This window comes from Myotis brandtii, unplaced genomic scaffold (genome assembly GCF_000412655.1).
Source record: "Myotis brandtii unplaced genomic scaffold, ASM41265v1 scaffold133, whole genome shotgun sequence".
Lineage (NCBI taxonomy): Eukaryota > Metazoa > Chordata > Mammalia > Chiroptera > Vespertilionidae > Myotis > Myotis brandtii.
In genome coordinates, this window is record NW_005354718.1 from 662,659 (window position 1) to 681,988 (window position 19,330).

The 19,330-nt window shown below is 40.3% G+C and overlaps 1 protein-coding gene across 1 annotated transcript in view; it reads right to left on the reverse strand.

Moving 5' to 3' along the window:
* Positions 1-1,867: 1,867 nt before the first annotated feature.
* FSIP1 (fibrous sheath interacting protein 1) overlaps positions 1,868-19,330 on the reverse strand; it is a 182,372-nt gene continuing 164,909 nt past the window's right edge. Inside the window, exons 11-12 of the mRNA XM_014534772.1 lie at positions 14,470-14,980; positions 1,868-2,003 (exon numbers count right to left, since the gene is read on the reverse strand). Coding sequence (XP_014390258.1) covers positions 14,474-14,980 — 507 coding nt within the window. The 3' untranslated portion in view covers positions 1,868-2,003; positions 14,470-14,473. The remainder of the gene's footprint in view (positions 2,004-14,469; positions 14,981-19,330) is intronic.

Genomic DNA, 19,330 nt, shown 5'->3' on the forward strand with positions numbered 1-19,330 from the left:
CCAGAGCGAGGAGCAAAGACTGAAGGCTCCAGCCACAGCGAAGACTGTGTCCAGAGCGAAGATGAAAGGCGGTGGCCAGAGTGAAGGTCTGGGTCCCAGGTGCCAGAGGAAAACTGGTGCTGGCAGCCAGGGGAAAGAAGGCCTATTGCATGAATCTCTTCATGCAACGGGCCTCTAGTCTATATATATAAAACCCTAACATGCAAATAAACCGAACAGCGAACAACTGAACCAGTCGCTATGACGTGTGCTGACCACCAGGGGGCCGCTGGAACATGGCAGGCGTCGGCAGCAGGCGACAGAGAGCAGAACATGGTGGGTGTAGGCTGCAGTAGGATGGTGGAGCAGGTGAGTGGGGCGCCAGTGCTGTCATTGAGGCGAGCCTCTTGTGGTTACTGAAAATTCTTTGCTCCTGCACGCCATAGTCCCACCCAATGCTCACACCTCCTGCCAGCGCCAGTCCCACTTGTACCCGCTGCCGACACCAGAGCTGCCACTCGCATCCGCTGCCAGCGCCTGGCACCGGCCTTGATAGCTTGGTGTCATCAGCAGGTGTGAGTGGCACCTGCCAGCCCGATTGGCAGGCAGGGGACTGGGGCTGTGGCAGGAGGGGCTGGGCAGGGGCGTGGAATATGGGCCGAGATCTGCCCCTGTGCCCACCGCAGCCTCATGGCCCACAGTTCCTTTCAAGGTGCACGAATTCGTGCACTGGGCCCTAGTATTCTATAAAAGACATAACAATGTTTGTGAAATTTGGATTCCAGCATTGAACAAGTTTGCAATCATGGACAGTGTAATAACTGAATTTATTAAATGTATGCCGTATGCCAAGAATTATACTAAGAGCTTTATATGCATTATTTTATTTAACCATTTCGTACGTGAGGAGAAGACTAAGACTCAGAGATATTAAGAAACCACCGCCAAGGGTACATACCAACTAAATGCAAGCTTGAGGTCTGAATACAGATCTCTCTGACTCCAGAACCCATGCTCTCTACCAATATACTTACATGGCCTCCCTTGAAGCAAATTTGTGTCTATTACATGAGGCTAAATGCTTTAAAACTCACATTGTCATTTTACTAACCTTCATAATTCCTCTACTCACTGGAGTGCTGGAAAAACATTGAATAAATATCTGTTTTCCAGTTAAGAGAAGAAAATGTGCAAGCAAAAAATAATAATGCTGTATATTCAGTACTCAAATTTCATTAAAGGCAGCACAATAGCCAGCTTACTTTTTTAAATAAAAAATAAATTGGACTTCTAGTCCTAATGCAAATTCATCATATAGAGTGTTGGTATAAAATGTTCTCATGAATCGCTCTTAAAAATAGTACCGCAGACCATTTTTAAAGTCGCTGATCTTTATCTGCTGCATTCTAAAAGGTAAACTCTAAATGATAACAAACTTAAAGTTATTTATCAAATAATTCAAACACCTGCTTAAGAAAAATATCATTGCTAATAAGATAGGAAAGCCTACCTTAACATAGCTTTGTTGAGAAAATTCCTTTATTTCTATGGCAAGTTGTACTTAACAGGCATTAGACTGGAGGGAAGAAGGAACATCAGGGCCAAAAACAAAAATTCATAGTGATTTAATCTGTCTGAATCACGAGAAGGTTATAATAAAGAAAATCAAATACAGAACAATCAACACATCAACTTGTTTTAAAACAGTATGTACACAAAAAATATTGGTTTCTATAATATATCCCTGATGTTGCAAGATTAGCAATAAAAAACAATTTTCCCAGGAATTTCAATAAAGAAAAAGCACTGAACAAAAATACCACAAGTCTCAAAAATGTCAAGGAAATGCAGTCCAGAAAGAGAGTCCAAATATTAAAACCATTACTTGAGGAATGCCTGTTGAATTCAAAGATTCGGACAAGGTCTAATTTCACTTCATTTACCAACTTTCTTATAGCACATCCCAGCAAGTCTTTCTTAAGATTCTTTACATTCTTCTGTTGCATCTTCAGTCTCCTGTTCATCTGCACATTAAAAACAATAACCAACGTTGTTAGGCCATCAGACATGTGTACATAATTAAGAAAAATCATTATCCCAAACTCTGACATCCTAATCACATACACCTTTGCTCAAATTTGTTTTCCCTTACTCACATTTCATTCAGCCTATACAACAGTAAACCCTTTTACACGTGAGAAAATAATCACATACTCATTTAATACTTAATGGACAATCACCACAAGCTGCATACAAAGTTTACAAGAAAAAGTGAAAGGTAAGGTGCCTGCCTTCATTGAGATTACAGCTGACAGAGAATTTTCTGGGTTTCAAGAATTAAAATGGGACTAGCTCAGAGAGAGACCAAGATGGCGGCATAGGTAAACACCGTGGTTAGAGCATCAACCTGCAGACTCAAGGGTCTCGGGTTTGATTCCGAGGCAAGGACACATACCTCAGCTACAGGCTCAATTCCCATCCTGGCGGGGGCTGGTCGGGCCACCTGTGGGAGGCAACCAATCAATGTGTCTCTCTTACATTGATGTTTCTCTCTCTCTGTCTCTCCCCTTCCCTTCCACTCTCTTTAAAAATCAATGGGAAAAAAAACATCCTTGGTTGAGGATTAACAAAACATATGCATTTGGAGACAGGCATAAAAAAAAATTTTTTGGCTTTAAACTAAGCTTTTGGGAAGTAGGGCAAAACTAAACGTAAATACATTTAGAGTAGACAAGAACTTATCACCTTTCATTTCTTTAAAATTATGACATTAACAGAAGTGGAATGGAAATAATCTTCTCCCAACCTTGGTGAGGTTATCAAAAAAGGCAGAATTGATCACAGAACCAAAGAAAAGGAGACAACAAAAGAGAATCAGGAGAAACTGGAACCCTCATACACTGCTGGTGAGAATCCAAATGGTGCTGCTGCCTTGGAAACCAGCCTGGCAGTTCCCGGAAAGGTTCACATAAACCCAGCAATTCTATTCCTAGGTATATGCCCCAGCGAGAAAACATACATCACCCCAAAACCTGCACACCAATATTCACAACAGCACTGCATATACCACCAAAAAGCAGAAACAGCCCAAATGTCCATCAACTAATGCAGTGATGGCGAACCTATGACATGCGTGTCAGAGGTGACACGCGAACTCATTTTTTGGTTGATTTTTCTTTGTTAAATGGCATTTAAATATAGAAAATAAATATCAAAAATATAAATCTTTGTTTTACTGTGGTTGCAAATATCAAAAAATTTCTATATGTGACACAGCACCAGAGTTAAGTTAGGGTTTTTCAAAATGCTGACATGCTGAGCTCAAAAGGTTCGCCATCACTGAACTAATGAATGGATAAGTAAAATGTGGCACATCCATACAACAGAATGTTATTCAACAATAAAAGTAACGGAGTGCTGATATGTGTGCCGCGTGGCTGGAACTTGAAAGCATGTGTTAAATGTCACCAGCCAGACACAAAGGCCACATATTCTATGACTCTACTTATGCGAAATGTCCAGCCTAGGCAAATTCATAGAGACAGGCAGATTAGTGATTGCTCAGGACTTGGGGGGCTGGGGAAAAGGGGGAGTGATTGCTAATGGGTGCAGTGTTTGTTTTGGGGGTGAAGTGTTATAAAATTGATAGTGGTAAAAAAAAAGCCCAATTCTGTGAATATATTGAAAACCATTAAATTGTATAGTATTGTTGAACAGTGGCCCAAAAAATCATTACATCCATATCCTTATGCCTGGAACCTGTGAAAGTTACCTTACTGGGGAGAAGGGTCTTTGCAGATGTAACTAAGCTGAGGATCTTGAGATGAGACTTACTGATCACCCTGGAATACTCAGGTGGGCCCTACATGCAACAACAAATACCCTTATAAGAGAAGGGCGTTTCACACACACACACACACACACACACACACACACACACATGCACACACATGTACACACAGACACACACACACACACATGTATGCACATAGACAGGCAATGTGAAGACATGTGGAATGATGTGACCTATATAGCAAGGAGGCCAAAGAATGTCAACAGCCTGAGAAACCGGAAGAAGGAGACAATTTCCTCTGGAGCCCCAGGCAGAGTGTGGCCTTGCTGACACCCTGAGTTCAGACTGCAGGCCTCCAGCACTAGACACACACACACACACACACATGTATGCACATAGACAGGCAATGTGAAGACATGTGGAATGATGTGACCTATATAGCAAGGAGGCCAAAGAATGTCAACAGCCTGAGAAACCGGAAGAAGGAGACAATTTCCTCTGGAGCCCCAGGCAGAGTGTGGCCTTGCTGACACCCTGAGTTCAGACTGCAGGCCTCCAGCACTATAATGTCTGTTGTAATTTATTATGGCAACCATAGGACTCTAACACAGGTTTATGAAATATATGACAACAATGCTGTTATTTTTTAAAAAATCAGTCTAATAATTAAGGGACATGATTTGTAGTTACAGAAAGTAAAGTGAAAAATGTAGTAATGTTGTCAACCCATGGAGAAGAAATATTAAACAGGATATAGAGGAAGTCGGGGTAGATAAGAAGTGGACCTCAGTATCCCACACCTACCATGAGTACTGATAAGACCATACACGACCCCATGCCTTCATAGGGCTCTTCCTCTTATCTGGAGTGTTCTCCTTTTTGCCGCCCAGTAAATGACCACTCATCCTTGGAGGCTCAACTCAAATGCCACCTGCCCACATCCACAGTGTTTGTCATCCCTCTGGAGTGCTGCCATGTACTTTGTCCCGAAACCCTTATTACACTTGTCCCACCCTGGTGTGATTATGTCCCACCCTGCTGTGATTATCGGCTTACGTGCCTGTCTTCTTCAATAGACTATAAAATAATTCAGGGTAATGATTGTGCCCTACTCACCTGATACCCTGGAACAGTGGTTCTCAACCTTGGCTGCACATTAGAATCACCTGGGAATCTTTTTAAAATCCTGATTTCTGGGCCTCATCCTCCGGAAATTCTGTTTCTTTGTTATGGGGTGGGGCCACAACATTAGTAACAAAGAAACAGAATTTCCGGAGGATGAGGCCCAGAAATCAGGATTTAAAAAGATTCCCAGGTGATTCTAATGTGCAGCCAAGGTTGAGAACCACTGCCCTAGAACAATGTCCTCAATAACAAATACAATGGAGCCTGGAGCCTGGAGCAGTGGTGTTAAAGCATGGCTGCACAACAGAATCACCCAGACCCCATATCCCCAAAAGTTGTCTTAAAATATGCTGATGCCCCCTAGACAGTGTGGCTCAGTGGATAGAGCATTGGCCTGGGCACCAAAGGGTGAGTGTGATTTCCAGTCAAGGGCATGTACCTGGATTGCTGGTTCAAAACCCTGGCCCTGGCTGGGGCATGTCTCTCTCACATTGATGTTTTTCTCTCCCTCCCTTCCTTCCACTCTCTCTCAAAACCAATGGAAAAATATCCTTGGATGAGGATTAACAACAACAACAAAAAAATACTGATGCCCACAGCCAACCCTTAGAAATTTATTTAATTCATCTGGAACAGAACCAAAGCATTAATGTTCTAAATCTCACCAGGTGATTCCACCAGAGTTTAAAAAACACCGTCTAAGGCAGTGGTTCTCAACCTTCCTAATGCCGAGACCCTTTAATACAGTTCCTCATGTTGTGGTGACCCCCAACCATAAAATTATTCTCATTGCTACTTCATAACTGTGATTTTGCTACTGTTATGAATCCTAATGGGAATATCTGATATGCAGGATGTATTTTCATTGTTACAAATTGAACATAATTAAAGCATAGTGATTAATCACAAAACAATATGTAATTATATATGTGTTTTCCGATGGTCTTAGGCGACCCCTGTGAAAGGGTCGTTCGACCCCCAAAGGGGTCGCGATCCACAGGTTGAGAACCGCTGGTCTAAGGGATGGACTCAGAATAGCTTAAATGCCAGACAGATCAGAGACAGATACCAAATAGAAAGGTCTAAATATCAAAAGTATACAAAGCATAGATGATCCCATACTCACTATATATGTTTCCAAATAAAATATTAACCATGAAAGAGTGAAGAATTCAAGCTACAGCCTGCTTGCTTGCTCAGTGGCTACGGGGAAGGTTAACCAAGGAAGGACAATAGGGTTGGTGGGAGAGATAAGAAGGCAATCTGGAACAGGTAGTATCATCATCAAAATGAAATTTAAGAAGAAAAGCGGAATTGAGCAGATGGGGGGAAAGATACCTTCAGACACTGTTTTCATCGCCATCATATACACTAGTGTTTTTTTACAAACCTAAAGTAGACTGGCCAGCAAACCGTGCAGTCCAGAGCTGCTCTCAAATCACCCGCTGGGGTCATCTTGCTATTGGGTACAGCCTGTACAGCAGTAAACCCTTTGCAGACTCTGGTACGGTAGATGTGGGTCAGGCCTGATTCGGCATTTCTAACAAGATCCCAGGTAATAACAATACTGCTGGTCCATAGGTCTCGTCTACAGTCATGGACTTTAGTAGCTTTTCCTTTTACCCAATCTGATCAAAGCAATGGAATCAGGAGTTCCCAATAACTGATAAAGTGATCAGTACTACAGTTAAATATTAAAACTCTCCAATTTGCCATTGTTCACTTGATACTACTAACAAAATGATAGAGAAATTGGCATTTTATATATAGGTAGAGGAAATAAGTGGCAAATATTTACATGTAAAGTCTACATCAAGAACTGGATTAAAGAAATTCATTAAAAATAACTTGGAAAGATACATTCATCAGATATAAACTTATTATATACCAAAATTTTGTATCAAAAGGAATTAACACTGAAATTTCCTAATATGGCAGCTCTGATAATTTGAGCAAATAAACTTTGGATGAGGGCTTTGATTAATTACTAAGAGCATCTGAGGAGCAATTAGCAGCCTTGAAAAGCAATTTAACAAATAATATCTAGGAGGCCTGAAGGCACACACTGTGTGAGAGTAACAGCACTCCATCAAAGCAAGGACTTAAGTTTTTTCCTAAGAGCAAGCAAAAATATTTTTAAAGGGAAAAAGTCAGCTAATAGTGTTACTGTTTTTAGAATATCACTGCTCCACTGCAAATCGGTAAGACAATATTAAAACAAAGAAAGCTTTCTCAATACAACCTACTTTCTTTGAAACTATTCAGGCAGTGTGAGCATTAACATAGACTAACACGTTCCCTTCAAACCCTGCAATATTCTTCCCCAAAGTCAATCTACATGTAATCAGACTTCATCAAACAAGTAACAATCAAATAGACCTTTTGATGGGCAGAATTTCAACATGAAGAACAGATTGTATAGTTGCCATTTGGGGTAGAACTTATTCTATCTGAGGACCACAGAAGGATAGCAATAAACTTTCTTACTTCTAAACTGAAACCCATATTTCTCAAGTATGTGCAGCAAAACCTTGTGGCTTACATTACTTTGACAGGCTGAACACTCTATACCCATGGTCGGCAAACTGCGGCTCGTGAGCCACATGCAGCTCTTTGGCCCCTTGAGTGTGGCTCTTCCACAAAATACCACGTGCGGGCACGCGTACAGTGCGATTGAAACTTCGCGGCCCGTGCACAGAAGTCGGTTTCCAGCCTGGGCAAGTCTATTTTGAAGAAGTTCTGTTGACTAATGAGTTTGCCGACCACTGCCAAGGACTCTAATTTCAGGAAGTCTGGCTAGGGTCTTGGACATAGGTATGAAACAAGTCAAAAATTCTCCAGCAATCCCGATGCTCATCCTGATTAGGAATACTAGTATGTCTGTGGTTTGTAACAGTGCTTCTCAAACTTCCCTATAAGTGTCACCCGGGGAACATATTAAAATGCCAACTCTGACTCAGTAGGTTAGGGGTGGGGCCTAATCAGCCCCCTGTGATCACCCCACACTCTAAGCAGCAAAAGAATGGAAATCACAGGGTCGCAAAGGGCCAAGAACATGAAGTAGAGAGGACCCGATGAGGGCCCTGTCTTCTAAGGAAACATCTGCTGCTCAGCTTCCTCACCAGTGGAAGGACCTGCTGATTCGTCAGAAAGGTCAGAAATCCCGGCTTTTATGGGAAATCCCCTAATTAAATGTTAAAAACCATGTAAGTCAACCAAGTCCAGTCACTGACCTAATTAATCATTTATGTGGGTTTTCTCATTTGATCCTTATTACATCCTTATAGGGTAAATATTAAAGCCACCTTATCTTATAGATAAGGAAACCAAGGTGCAGAGGAGAGGGAGAGAGAGATTACGTAACTTGCCTAAGATCACCTGCCTCTAGCAGAGCAAGGATTCAAACCCAGGTGTGCCTCACGCAGATCCCACGCTCTTAACCACCAGGCGAGAACGTGCTGGTGGGTGGGCAAGCCAGGCGCCACTCTGCTCACCGAGGCTCTAGCCTGGACTCTGTTAGCTCTGTCCTTTGGGGAATTAATTTGCTCTATGGTTTTAGGTTCTTAGTTTCAATTTTGAGCAACCAACCATCCCAGTTTGTCAGGGACTAAGGGTTTTCTGGGACGAGGAACATTCAGTGGTAAAACCTGGACACTCCAAAGCAAACCTGTGGTCACCCTAGTTTTCATTTAGGGGTGTTATTTTTCGAACAACCTTATCTGACTCATTTTTGCATTTGCTATAGAAATTGCTAAGACCACTATTCACTAAAGGGCCCTATGGGAAGTTCCATTGTTTTCCTTGAAGAATTAGTATAGTTCGGCCCCCTTCTTTACTACGGAACTGACTTTGGGTCCCTCTTTGCTCTTTTCTATTTTTATGTGTCATTCATATTTTCCTCTCTATTATATAAATTTCTGTTGATAACTAGTTCAAATGGTGAGTGGCAAGAAGAGAATACTGTGCATGCCTAGATACTTTTTTTGTTATCTAAAGAGCAATTCAGCATAAGATTATTTGATTAAATAATAGAATAACTACAGGCCTGAAGCGTTTTCTTTCTGAAGTGCCAGTGTACTCAGTGGTGTCTCCAAGGCTGATACCAGGGAACACTTACTCCCCACTCTTCTCACTCCTCCATGTGGAGGAGCTCACAGTGGGGAAGCATCTGGCCTCACTCCACCTCCTCCACTCCCCTAGGGAAGAAGAGCCAGGTATCTGATTGGTGAATTTGGAGGAAGAAATGGCCTGCTCAGTTTAGCCCAGTGGTTCTCAACCTTCTGGCCCTTTAAATACAGCTCCTCATGTTGTGACCCAACCATAAAATTATTTTCGTTGCTACTTCATAACTGTAATGTTGCTACTGTTATGAATCGTAATGTAAATATCTGATATGCAGGATGGTCTTAGGCGACCCCTGTGAAAGGGTCGTTCGACCGCCAAAGGGGTCGCGGCCCACAGGTTGAGAACCGCTGGTTAGCCCCTTCCTCCAAGGAAATCAGCACCTGGCCCCAGAGGTGCTTCTGTGCCTCTCCATACTCCTGGTTCCAAAGGTGAGGCTTGTGATTTTTGCCTCTGCCACTGACTGGGTGCGAACGTTTGTTTGGGAAGGCGGAACATTAGGAAGACTGTTTGGCCCCTTACATTTCACCATCAATAAAGCTGACCTCCTTGATCTCCATGCATTGGAATCCATCTATTATCTCTCAGATCTGGATGGGGAAGGAAAGATGCCATTGATGGATCCTCTAGAACCCCATCAGTGAGTGAGTACAACACTAAATTATTAGACCTCATAAAATTCAAACAAAAGTAGTTACCACTAAGTTTAAAGCATAAACATGAAAAATTATGTATTTCACATTGGAAACTTAATATAGCTGTGAAGCAAATCCTTATTTTTCAATGCCACAACTTAAATTAGTCTTTAATGCCATTATATAAATTACAATTTAGCATTTTAGAATAGAATTGCTTAGCAAGTTATTTTAATCATTGTAAATGCTGAGGTTAGTAAAATAAAATAAAAACTCCAACTTCAGATATGCTAACATATTCCTTAAAGTTTATTGTGTAATAAACAGAAAACAAAATATGGTTCACATATTCACATCTAAGCCATCTTAATCCTCCATCCGCACAAGGGTTATTATAATCCAGCAGGATTATCTGCTGCCATCGGAGGCATGTTCTGTGGAGTTAGAGCTAAGCTACCTTTCCATTAAGTCACTTTAACATCTACTTCATTCCATGTTCTACTCAGAAACAGATATACATCAGTGTGACTCACGTGCACATGGAAGTAAAGTCATATCTTAGCAAAGCATGGTTCTATCTAACCCTTCTTTCCCCCCGCCCCCCACCTCCACAAACACACTGATCCCATGGGACTGAGACCCCACATACAACAAATCATTGCATCCAATTTATTAAGTATGATTGGAGCAAACAAAGAGGAGATGCAGGTACTTTCTCTCTAATAAAAACCCTTTGTTTCAAAAGAAAGAAAATACACTGCAATTTCAGAGCAGAACAAAAAATTTTCCTATTTTGTTCTTTCATTTATTTGTTAAGTGAAGATCTTGGTGGGGGAAGGCAGACCACACCCAGCTCACTGAAATCCATGTTGTCAGTAAATTGCAAAGCTGGATAAAAACTTGTGAAATTTCATTAAAAAAATAAAAAAGTTCCAAATCTGAACACAGAAAGTGAACCCTACATAAATCTTTAGTGATACCTAGGGAGGTAGGTATTGGGAGATATGCAGGAGTAGAAAAATAATATTTGAAGGTTGCAAGTGGGAAGCAATGGAGAGAAAGAATAAATGTGAACCATATTTTCAGTATATCATTCTAAAAATGGATAATTTAAATTATTTCATTTATTTAACAGGCATTAAGTTTAGGGCAGCACTTTGGACACTGTTACAGAAGGTGTAACAATGAATCAGAAGGTAGAACCTCTGCCCTCAAAGAAGATAAACAATTTTAAGGAAGAGACCTGTGCATGCATAACAAGGTGAAGACAGTATGTGTAAAATGACCTGATGCTCTGGGACATTCAGAGGAAAAATAAAATATTTAAAAAGGGGGACCAGGAAGGTTACATTCAGAGTGGATGGGGTTGGAATTCAGTTATCATTAAAGAGGTGAGGGCCTGAACATTTATGAGAAGAAAAGGATCTGGCAACAGCAGAGGCACAGGAAAGCACAGAAAACCCTGAGACCAGATCAGCTATAACCTGAATAACATTCAGGGGACTAGTCAGAAATTGATTAGGAAGAGAACTTCACGTCAGAGTGTGGAGGCCTTGAACAGTGGGGGAAAGAATTCAGATTCCATGCAGCAGGCAGTGGAGAGCCATGGAAGCTTTTTGAGCTGGGAGGTGTGGTTGTCAAAGCTGTACTTAGGGGGATTCGTGTAGTGGTGGTGGACAATGGCCAGAGGATGGGAGAGACCAGAGGCAGCGAGGGTTCTCATATTGGTCCAGTGAGGGAGCAGGAAGACTAAGGAAGAGGTAGGCATTGGGAGATATGCAGGAGTAGAAAAATAATATTTGAAGGTTGCAAGTGGGAAGCAAGGGAGAGGAAAGATAATGACTGACTTTTGAGCCTGGGTGATTGAGGAAACAAAGGTCAAGAGGAAAATCTGAGCTGAGAGAGAAAGATGAGGAAATCAGTTCGGGGCCATATCCAGATGAAGTCTAGCAGGGAGGTAGAAATACAGGACTAAGGAATTCGTTCCGAATTAATAGATGATAGGTTTAATAAGTAATAGATAGATTTAGATGTAACAGACAATATATTTTAGAGTGATCTACATTAGAGGAAAAGTTGAAGCTATTTAGATAGATTCACCAAATACAACAAAGAATATGTTAGACTTCTACCATCCTATCTAATAAAAGAGAAACATGGTAATTAGCCATACATCCGCTACCCTTCCCATTGGCTAATCAGGGCGATATACAAATTAACTGCCAGCCAAGATGGCAGCCGGCAGCCATGCACTGAAGCGAACAGGGAGGCTTGCTTGCTTCAGTGACGGCGGACTCCAATGTTCCCCGCCTGACTTGTCGGCCTCTCAGCTGCAACTCTAAGCAACTATGTTGCAAATATAGAAGCTAAACAAAACCCTAGAAACCGGCTTTCAGTCAGCCGGGCTTCAGCCAGCCGGACCGCAACATTGTATCAAATACAGAAGGTAAACAAAGGCCAGAAAGCTGCTTTCAGCAGGCGAGGCCTCAGGGCAAAGCTGGCCCAGAATAAAAAAAAGAAAAAAGAAAAAAAGGAGCAGTTGGGAGCTTCAGTCACCTTATATAATTGTACACCTGAAACCTATATAATTTTGTTAACCAATGTCACCCCAACAAATTCAAGGTAAAAATAAAGAAAATAAGTAAATAAAAGACTTGTATTATTAAAAAAATGTTTATTTTGAGATAATTGTAGACTCTTATGTAATCATAAATAATAGCATATGTATCTTTTACTCAGTTTCTGTCAATATCAACACTTTCCAAAAATATAATACAGTAATCACAAACCAGGATCTTGACAGATAGTCACAGCCATCCATAACTATCACCAATAGATCCATAGTGTTGCACTTTTGTAGCCACACCCACTATTCTAGCCCCACCCCTCTCCTTAACACCTGGCAACTACTAATCTTGTCTCTATTTTTAGAATCTTGACATTTCAAGAACTTTGTATAAATGCAGTCATACAAAATTTTTAGGATCAGCTTTTTTTCCCTCAGCATAATTTTCTGAAGACACTGTTTTTTCAGTGCAAAAATGTAAAATAATTTATATTGTATTGATTATACATTGAACTGATATTTTGAATATACTAGGTTAAATAAAATGTAGTCTTAAAATTAATTTCACCTTTTTCTCTTTTTAAATGCAGCTACTAGAAAATGTAAAATTACAAATGGGGTTTGCATTATATTTCTTTTTATTTTTTAAAAAAAGTTGTGTGTATCAATAATATGTTCCTTTTTATTGCTGTGATATGGATGGTACCACAATTTGTTTAAATGTCCATCCATTGAAGACTATCTGGGTTGTTTCATATATCCTATATAATAAAAGGGTAATATGAGAAATGACCAGTCACTATGATGTGTACTGACCACCAGGGGGTAGATGCTCAATGCAGGAGCTGCCCCCTGGTGGCAGCACTAAGGATGGCTGACTGGGGCTAGTCCCACCCCCCACAAGGAGTGGGCTTAAGCAGTGAGTCAGACATCCCCCGAAGGCTCTCAGGCTGAGGGATCTCCCCCCCCCACCGAGTGCACAATTTTTGTGCACTGGGCCTCTAGTAGATAAATAATTCAATATTTGTTTATGTCAAAAAACCGCCCGTAGTATTTGTATCCTGTATCACTGTACCGCTGTGAGATGCACCATTGGATCAAGACAAAATACCTGAGAGCATACAAGTAGCTGGAATGGGAGTCGGCTTACAGAGACTAATAAAACCACAATAATATATGGCACTTTACAAATTCATTCCTTGGAACAAATTTTCATCACTGAAGTCTGCAAATTGAAATACAAAGCAAATCTATTCAAATCCCTTATACCAAATTAAATCAATTTCTCTTTTCCATTGAAATCAACATTGTTTTCTCAATAACCATTAAGAATATTAACTTAAGTGTCCATTGGTAATTAGATAAAAATGATGTATATCAGTGATTGCCAAAGTGGGCGCTACCACCCCCCTCCCCGGTGGGCGATGCAGCAATCCAGGGGGGCAGTGATGGCCACAGGTGTATTTGGGGGTGATGAGTAACTGCTATTAAAATTTTTAAAAAAATTAATTTCCAGGGGCTGAGTAATATTTTTTCTGGAAAGGGGGCGGTAGGCCAAATAAGTTTGGGAACCACTGATGTATATTGTTACACATATATACAATGGAATGCTACTCAGCCATTAAAAGGTAACAGAAAAAAAAAAGATAACAGAATCTTGCCATTTGTGACAACACTGATGGATGTACCTTGAGGTCATTATGCTAAGTGAAATAAGTCAGATGGAGAAAGACAAATACCATATGATTCCACTCATATGTGGAATCTAAAAAAAAAAAAACAAGTGAACAGATAAAACAAAACAAAAAACAAAAAACCTCATAGGTACAGAGAACAGATAGGTGATTAGCAAAGGGGAAAGAAGTTCAGGTATGTGAAGTGAGTGAAGGGGGTCAGTTGTGTGGTGAAGGATGGTAACTAGATTTTTGGTGGTGATCACTTTGTAGCGTATACAAATATTGAATTAAGATATTATGTACCTGAAATTTATATAACATTACATACCAGTAAAAGAACGTATATTTTTTTAAAAAAGAACATGTATGAATTACCATTAAGAACAATGTATTTCATAAGAGTACTAATCACAATCTCGATCTCCTATGAACATTGATAAATGTTATGTTTGTATGCTCTTAATTGATACCACCTGTGACTCACAAACATACCTCCATACCTTACTTTACGTTAACTTACAATACCCTTATATTGAGCTACTCAGCAAGAATTATTCACCATCCAAGCCTTACCTGTTCATGGTTTCTCTGAAGGGCTGGGTTTCAGATGTTGGACTTCGGGGAAAAGGCTCACATCGATGCCATACAGTGGATCATCCAAAAAAGAAGGCCTTCTCAGTCTTCCAATGCCAAGAGTCTTCGACATAAAATAATCCTCTGTGTCACGAATAACCTCGTCCCGGGGAAACTGGAGGCATTTCATGTTCTCAGCTTCAATGACAAGAGCCTGTGACACGTAATGCCCAGTCAGGGCTTTGCTGAGATAGTAGCCTATGGATGTTTCACATTCTGCATTCTCGGGCACATCTGCATCTCCCACCTCGGTGCTTCTGACCTTTGTTTCTGAGTCAGTTAGTAACTCAGAGAGGACAGATCTGGAAAGCTGGGGGGACTCAGGTGTCATATCCTCAATGTCTTCCTTTTCTCTTTCTGAAGAAAGTCCAGTCATGGATTTTTGTTTGAATGTGCATTCATCCAGAAGACGCCTTAACTGTTCCTCAGAGAGAAGTGATGCTGAATCTAACTGATGAAACAAGCCAAAAGTTTTCATAGTCAACTGAGTAAACATTTATTCCTGGTGAGCTTCCAGTAATACAATACAAATCCAAGTGCCCTGAAACCCCTTACACAAAACACTCAAATAGAAAAATCATTCATTATAAGGTATCCAAAATTGCAAGAGAAATGTACAGCATCCCTAGAAAATAAGATTAGAATCAATCACATACTAAAATACAGGGAAAAGTCCCACAGCACTGATGGAAATTAATTACATCACCAAATAAACCAGTAACACTCGACACATATCAGTAACTTGAGCTGAAATGGAGTTATTAGAAAGCACCTTCAATTTTATAAATCTTGGAACATCAAGCAGGGAAATGAGCAACCACCTCTTTGATAAAGAGCCAGGAATCCTGCCATAATCTCCAGTAGTTGTTTCTCTGCCCCCCTCCCCACCCCTGCTCTTCAGTGGGAACCCTATCACCACCCAATTCCTTAACTGGAAAAAAATCTCGGGCAAACAGGGCAGATTACACCTGCCCCTGGGGATTCACCACTCCTATGTCTGTCCACAACTCTCAGCAGACAATACCACTGAAGACAGAAAAGGAAGGGTGAAGGGGTGGTGCATCCTGAGATGTATAGTTGTGTCAAAGCTGCAGGTCTAGACAGAGGTCAGGGGCATTCCAACAGCAGTGCATTCTGGGAGAAGGATATGATCAAACACATTTAATTTCTGCTTGTGAGGTTATATAGGGCTGGGTGTTTCAACCGACATCTTAAGAATTTAAAAACATTTTTTCTTCCAGAGATGTTCTCAGGAAATAAAATATCAAATAAAAGTGTAGGGCAATGTTCTACAAGGATTCAACTAAACAGCATGCCATTTGAATTACAACAATCTCAAAAAGAACAGGATTAAAATATATTGAATCACACTGAAAAAAATCCTCTAAAAAATCAGCACCATCTTTGATTTTTTAAAATATGTTTTTATTGATTTTATAGAGAGAGGAAAGAAGGATAGAGAGATAGAAAATCAATAGGCTGCCTCCTGTACACTCCAACTGGGGAGTGAGCCTGCAACCCAGGCATGTGCCCTTACCGGGAATCAAACCGGGAACCTCTTAGTTCTTGGGTGGATGCTCAACCACTGAGCTACACAGGCTGGGCTATCACTAATTTACATCGTGTATTATCTAGAAAAACTTTAGTCCTCCTTTACAGGGGAATGAATTATCAAAGAACAGAAAGTCCCCATAAGAAAACCTAAATATTAATTGCAATGGTCTTAAGTTCTACTTCACCATAGTTAGACAAAATTGGCCTATTTTGTGGTACACCGTAAGATTTAACCAAATATTCTGCATATGTAAAGTACTGGGGGTAGGGGAAGGGAGGGAAATGCTACTATTGGAACTGGTATAGTCAATTCCTCATTACTGTGAAATGCTCCTAATGCAGCTAATAAAAAATAGTATGCAAAACAAATTTTGTATCATGAGTTTAAAATATAGCATGTGTTTTAAAATTATATTTAACTTCTATAAATTAAAAACTAGTTCTCATAGTGGCAAGTGTCATTATGAGTTTGAGAGTAATAAGAATTTGTCTGGGAATATATTCTTAATAATTATCTGGGGTTCAAAATTCATGTAATTCACCCTAAGGTTAACAAACCTGTCAAAAAAATAGGAATTGAATTATATATTCACAAATCCTACTTCATTCACTAGATTTCGGACATCCAGGTGTGGTGCTTTGTCCATTAGGAGCACGCCCCTCACCCTACCATGTAAACCTAGTCAACTATAAAATGAAGGCCATCCTTATATGGTACAGGATACTTAAAATACCCTTCAAAATCTGCTTATGTAAAATAGTTCATAATGGCTAGACAATTCCTAGGATTCAGAAAGGGTCCACTAAGTGTCATCCTCACCGAAGGCTTATCATATGAAATTTCCAGATGCTAGGAAAAAACCAGTCCATACTGGAGCAAGAGGATGAAGAATTATGGAAGGAGGTCTGGGGGAGGGGGTGAGATTGGTAGATTATCTGATATGTTTGGCCACTTCCACAAACAATATTGATAAGATAGCCGGTTGACAGTTCTGATGATGTATTTGGCTAGACACGCAAAAAAAAAATAAGTAAAAACAAAGCAATTATGAACTCTGTGAACAAAAAGCTGTATGAAAAGAAAGGTAGTATTTCAGACAGATAACACAGAAAATTAAGCAAAAGAAAATAAGGTAATTATTAACTCTAGGACAAAAAGTTGTACAAGAAAGGATGCCATAGGATACTACTTGTTTTTGCTATAATATTTATACAGTCATCATAATATGAACAGTGATGCTTGAGGTAACCAAAAGCTGTGATTTAACTGGTTAGGGAAAATGGGAGGAGAGAAAAGGGATGTTTGGAGTAACAAAGTTAAATTCTTAGCTACCATCACAGGAAGTCATGTCAATAATAACACCATTACTAATATAAAATTTCCTATCATTATAAATAGATATAAAATTGATCAATTAAAAGAACAAGTTATTATGAAACAAGATAGAGGTAAACAGTAGGGGGAACATCTAGAGGAATTAAAAGTGGCTGATTCTGGAGAACAAACTAAGAAGTAGAGAAGGGGAGGCAAGGAGCTGCCATTTTTGTTAAAACACAGTGCTTTAATTTTTGATTAGTAATAATTAAAATTAACTTAAAATATAAAATTAATTTAAATGTTATCATATATTTAATAAAAATGAATTTAAAAATAAAAATCTGAAATATTAAAATGAAATTCCCAACCAATGATATCTTTGGACATAAAGAAGCAAATCCAGGTTTCATGGAGGCTGAAATGTATATAATCTTGGAGCAAGGGGAGGGTACATCTTTAAGAAAAAGAATATAAAATTATAAATATAAAATAGGTACAAAGTGAGGGGTTTTTTTTTAGAATTTGAAATATCACAAGTTACTGGAGCCTTGGAAAGTCTAGTCCATTTCGTACACCAGCTCTTTACATCATTTACCAGAAATGCTTATAAAGAAATTAGAGGCCCAGTGCACGAAAATGGTGCACTGGAGGTGTGTGTTGGGGGGGCGGAGGGTCCTCAGCCTGGCCTGTGCCCTCTCGCAGTCTGGGACCCCTCGCTCCTTACCGCCCACCTGCTTGCTGCTCTCTACTGCTCGGCTTGCCGCTCCTTAGTACTGCCGCAGAGACTCCCGCCACTGCCACTGCGCTCACCAACCATGAGCCCGGCTTCTGGCTGAGCAGTGCTACCCCTGTTGGAGCGCACTGACCACCAGGAGGCAGCTCCTATGTTGAGTGTCTACCCCCTGGTGGTCAGTTCATAGCGACCAGTCATTCCACCATTCAGTCGATTTGCATATTAGGGTTTTGTTATATAGGATGTTTCCTGATTGCAGCCTAGCTCCCTCTCTCCACTCAAGGTTCAGTGAGGGGCCTTCTTTGGGATGTCAAGCTTGACAAGTCCCAGATCCACAATATTGTCCTAATGGGTGGTTCTACCCATATCCCAAGGTTCAGAAACTGCTACAGGACTTCTTAAATGGAAAAGAGTTCAGTAAGAGCATCAACCTGGATGATACTGTTGCTTATGGTGCAGCTGTCCAGGCAATCATCCTATCTAGAGACAAATCAGAAAATGTTCAAGATTTGCTGCTGTTGAATGATACTCCTCTTTCCCTTGGCATTGAAACTGCTGGTGGAGTCATGACTGTTCTCATCAAGCACAATACTACCGTTCCTACCATGCAGACACAGACCTCCACGACCTACCTCTGACAACCAGTCCCTTGTGCTCATTCAGGTTTATGACAGTGAGCGTGCCACCTGGTAATGATGCATAACCACCTGAGTGGCAAGTTTGAACTCACAGGCATACCTCCTGCACCTCGTGGTGTTCTTCAGATTGAAGTGACTTTTGATATTGATGCCAATGGCATTCTCAATGTGTCTGCTATGGATAAGAGTACAGGAAAAGAGAACAAAATTGCCATCACTAACAACAAGAGTCGTCTGAGCCATATCTCATAGCAATATCTTTACTGATACATCTCTTAGGACAATGGAAACTAAGGAGAAAATAGACAAATGGGACTACTAGGGGATGACCCCTGATGGGAAAGAAAACATAGGTTAGAATGTGGGCTTTGACCCAAGCTTTGCCACCTTGTGCATGTCACCTAAGGAACCCATCTCCTTCTGCTGTAAAATGAAGAATAGAAAAAGATTATCTCTAAATTAACTGCTAGCTATAAAATTACTTTTTATGAACAAATGCTCTAAAAGTAAAAATAAATATAAGAATAAGCCGTTCTATGCATATAAGTATAACCAATG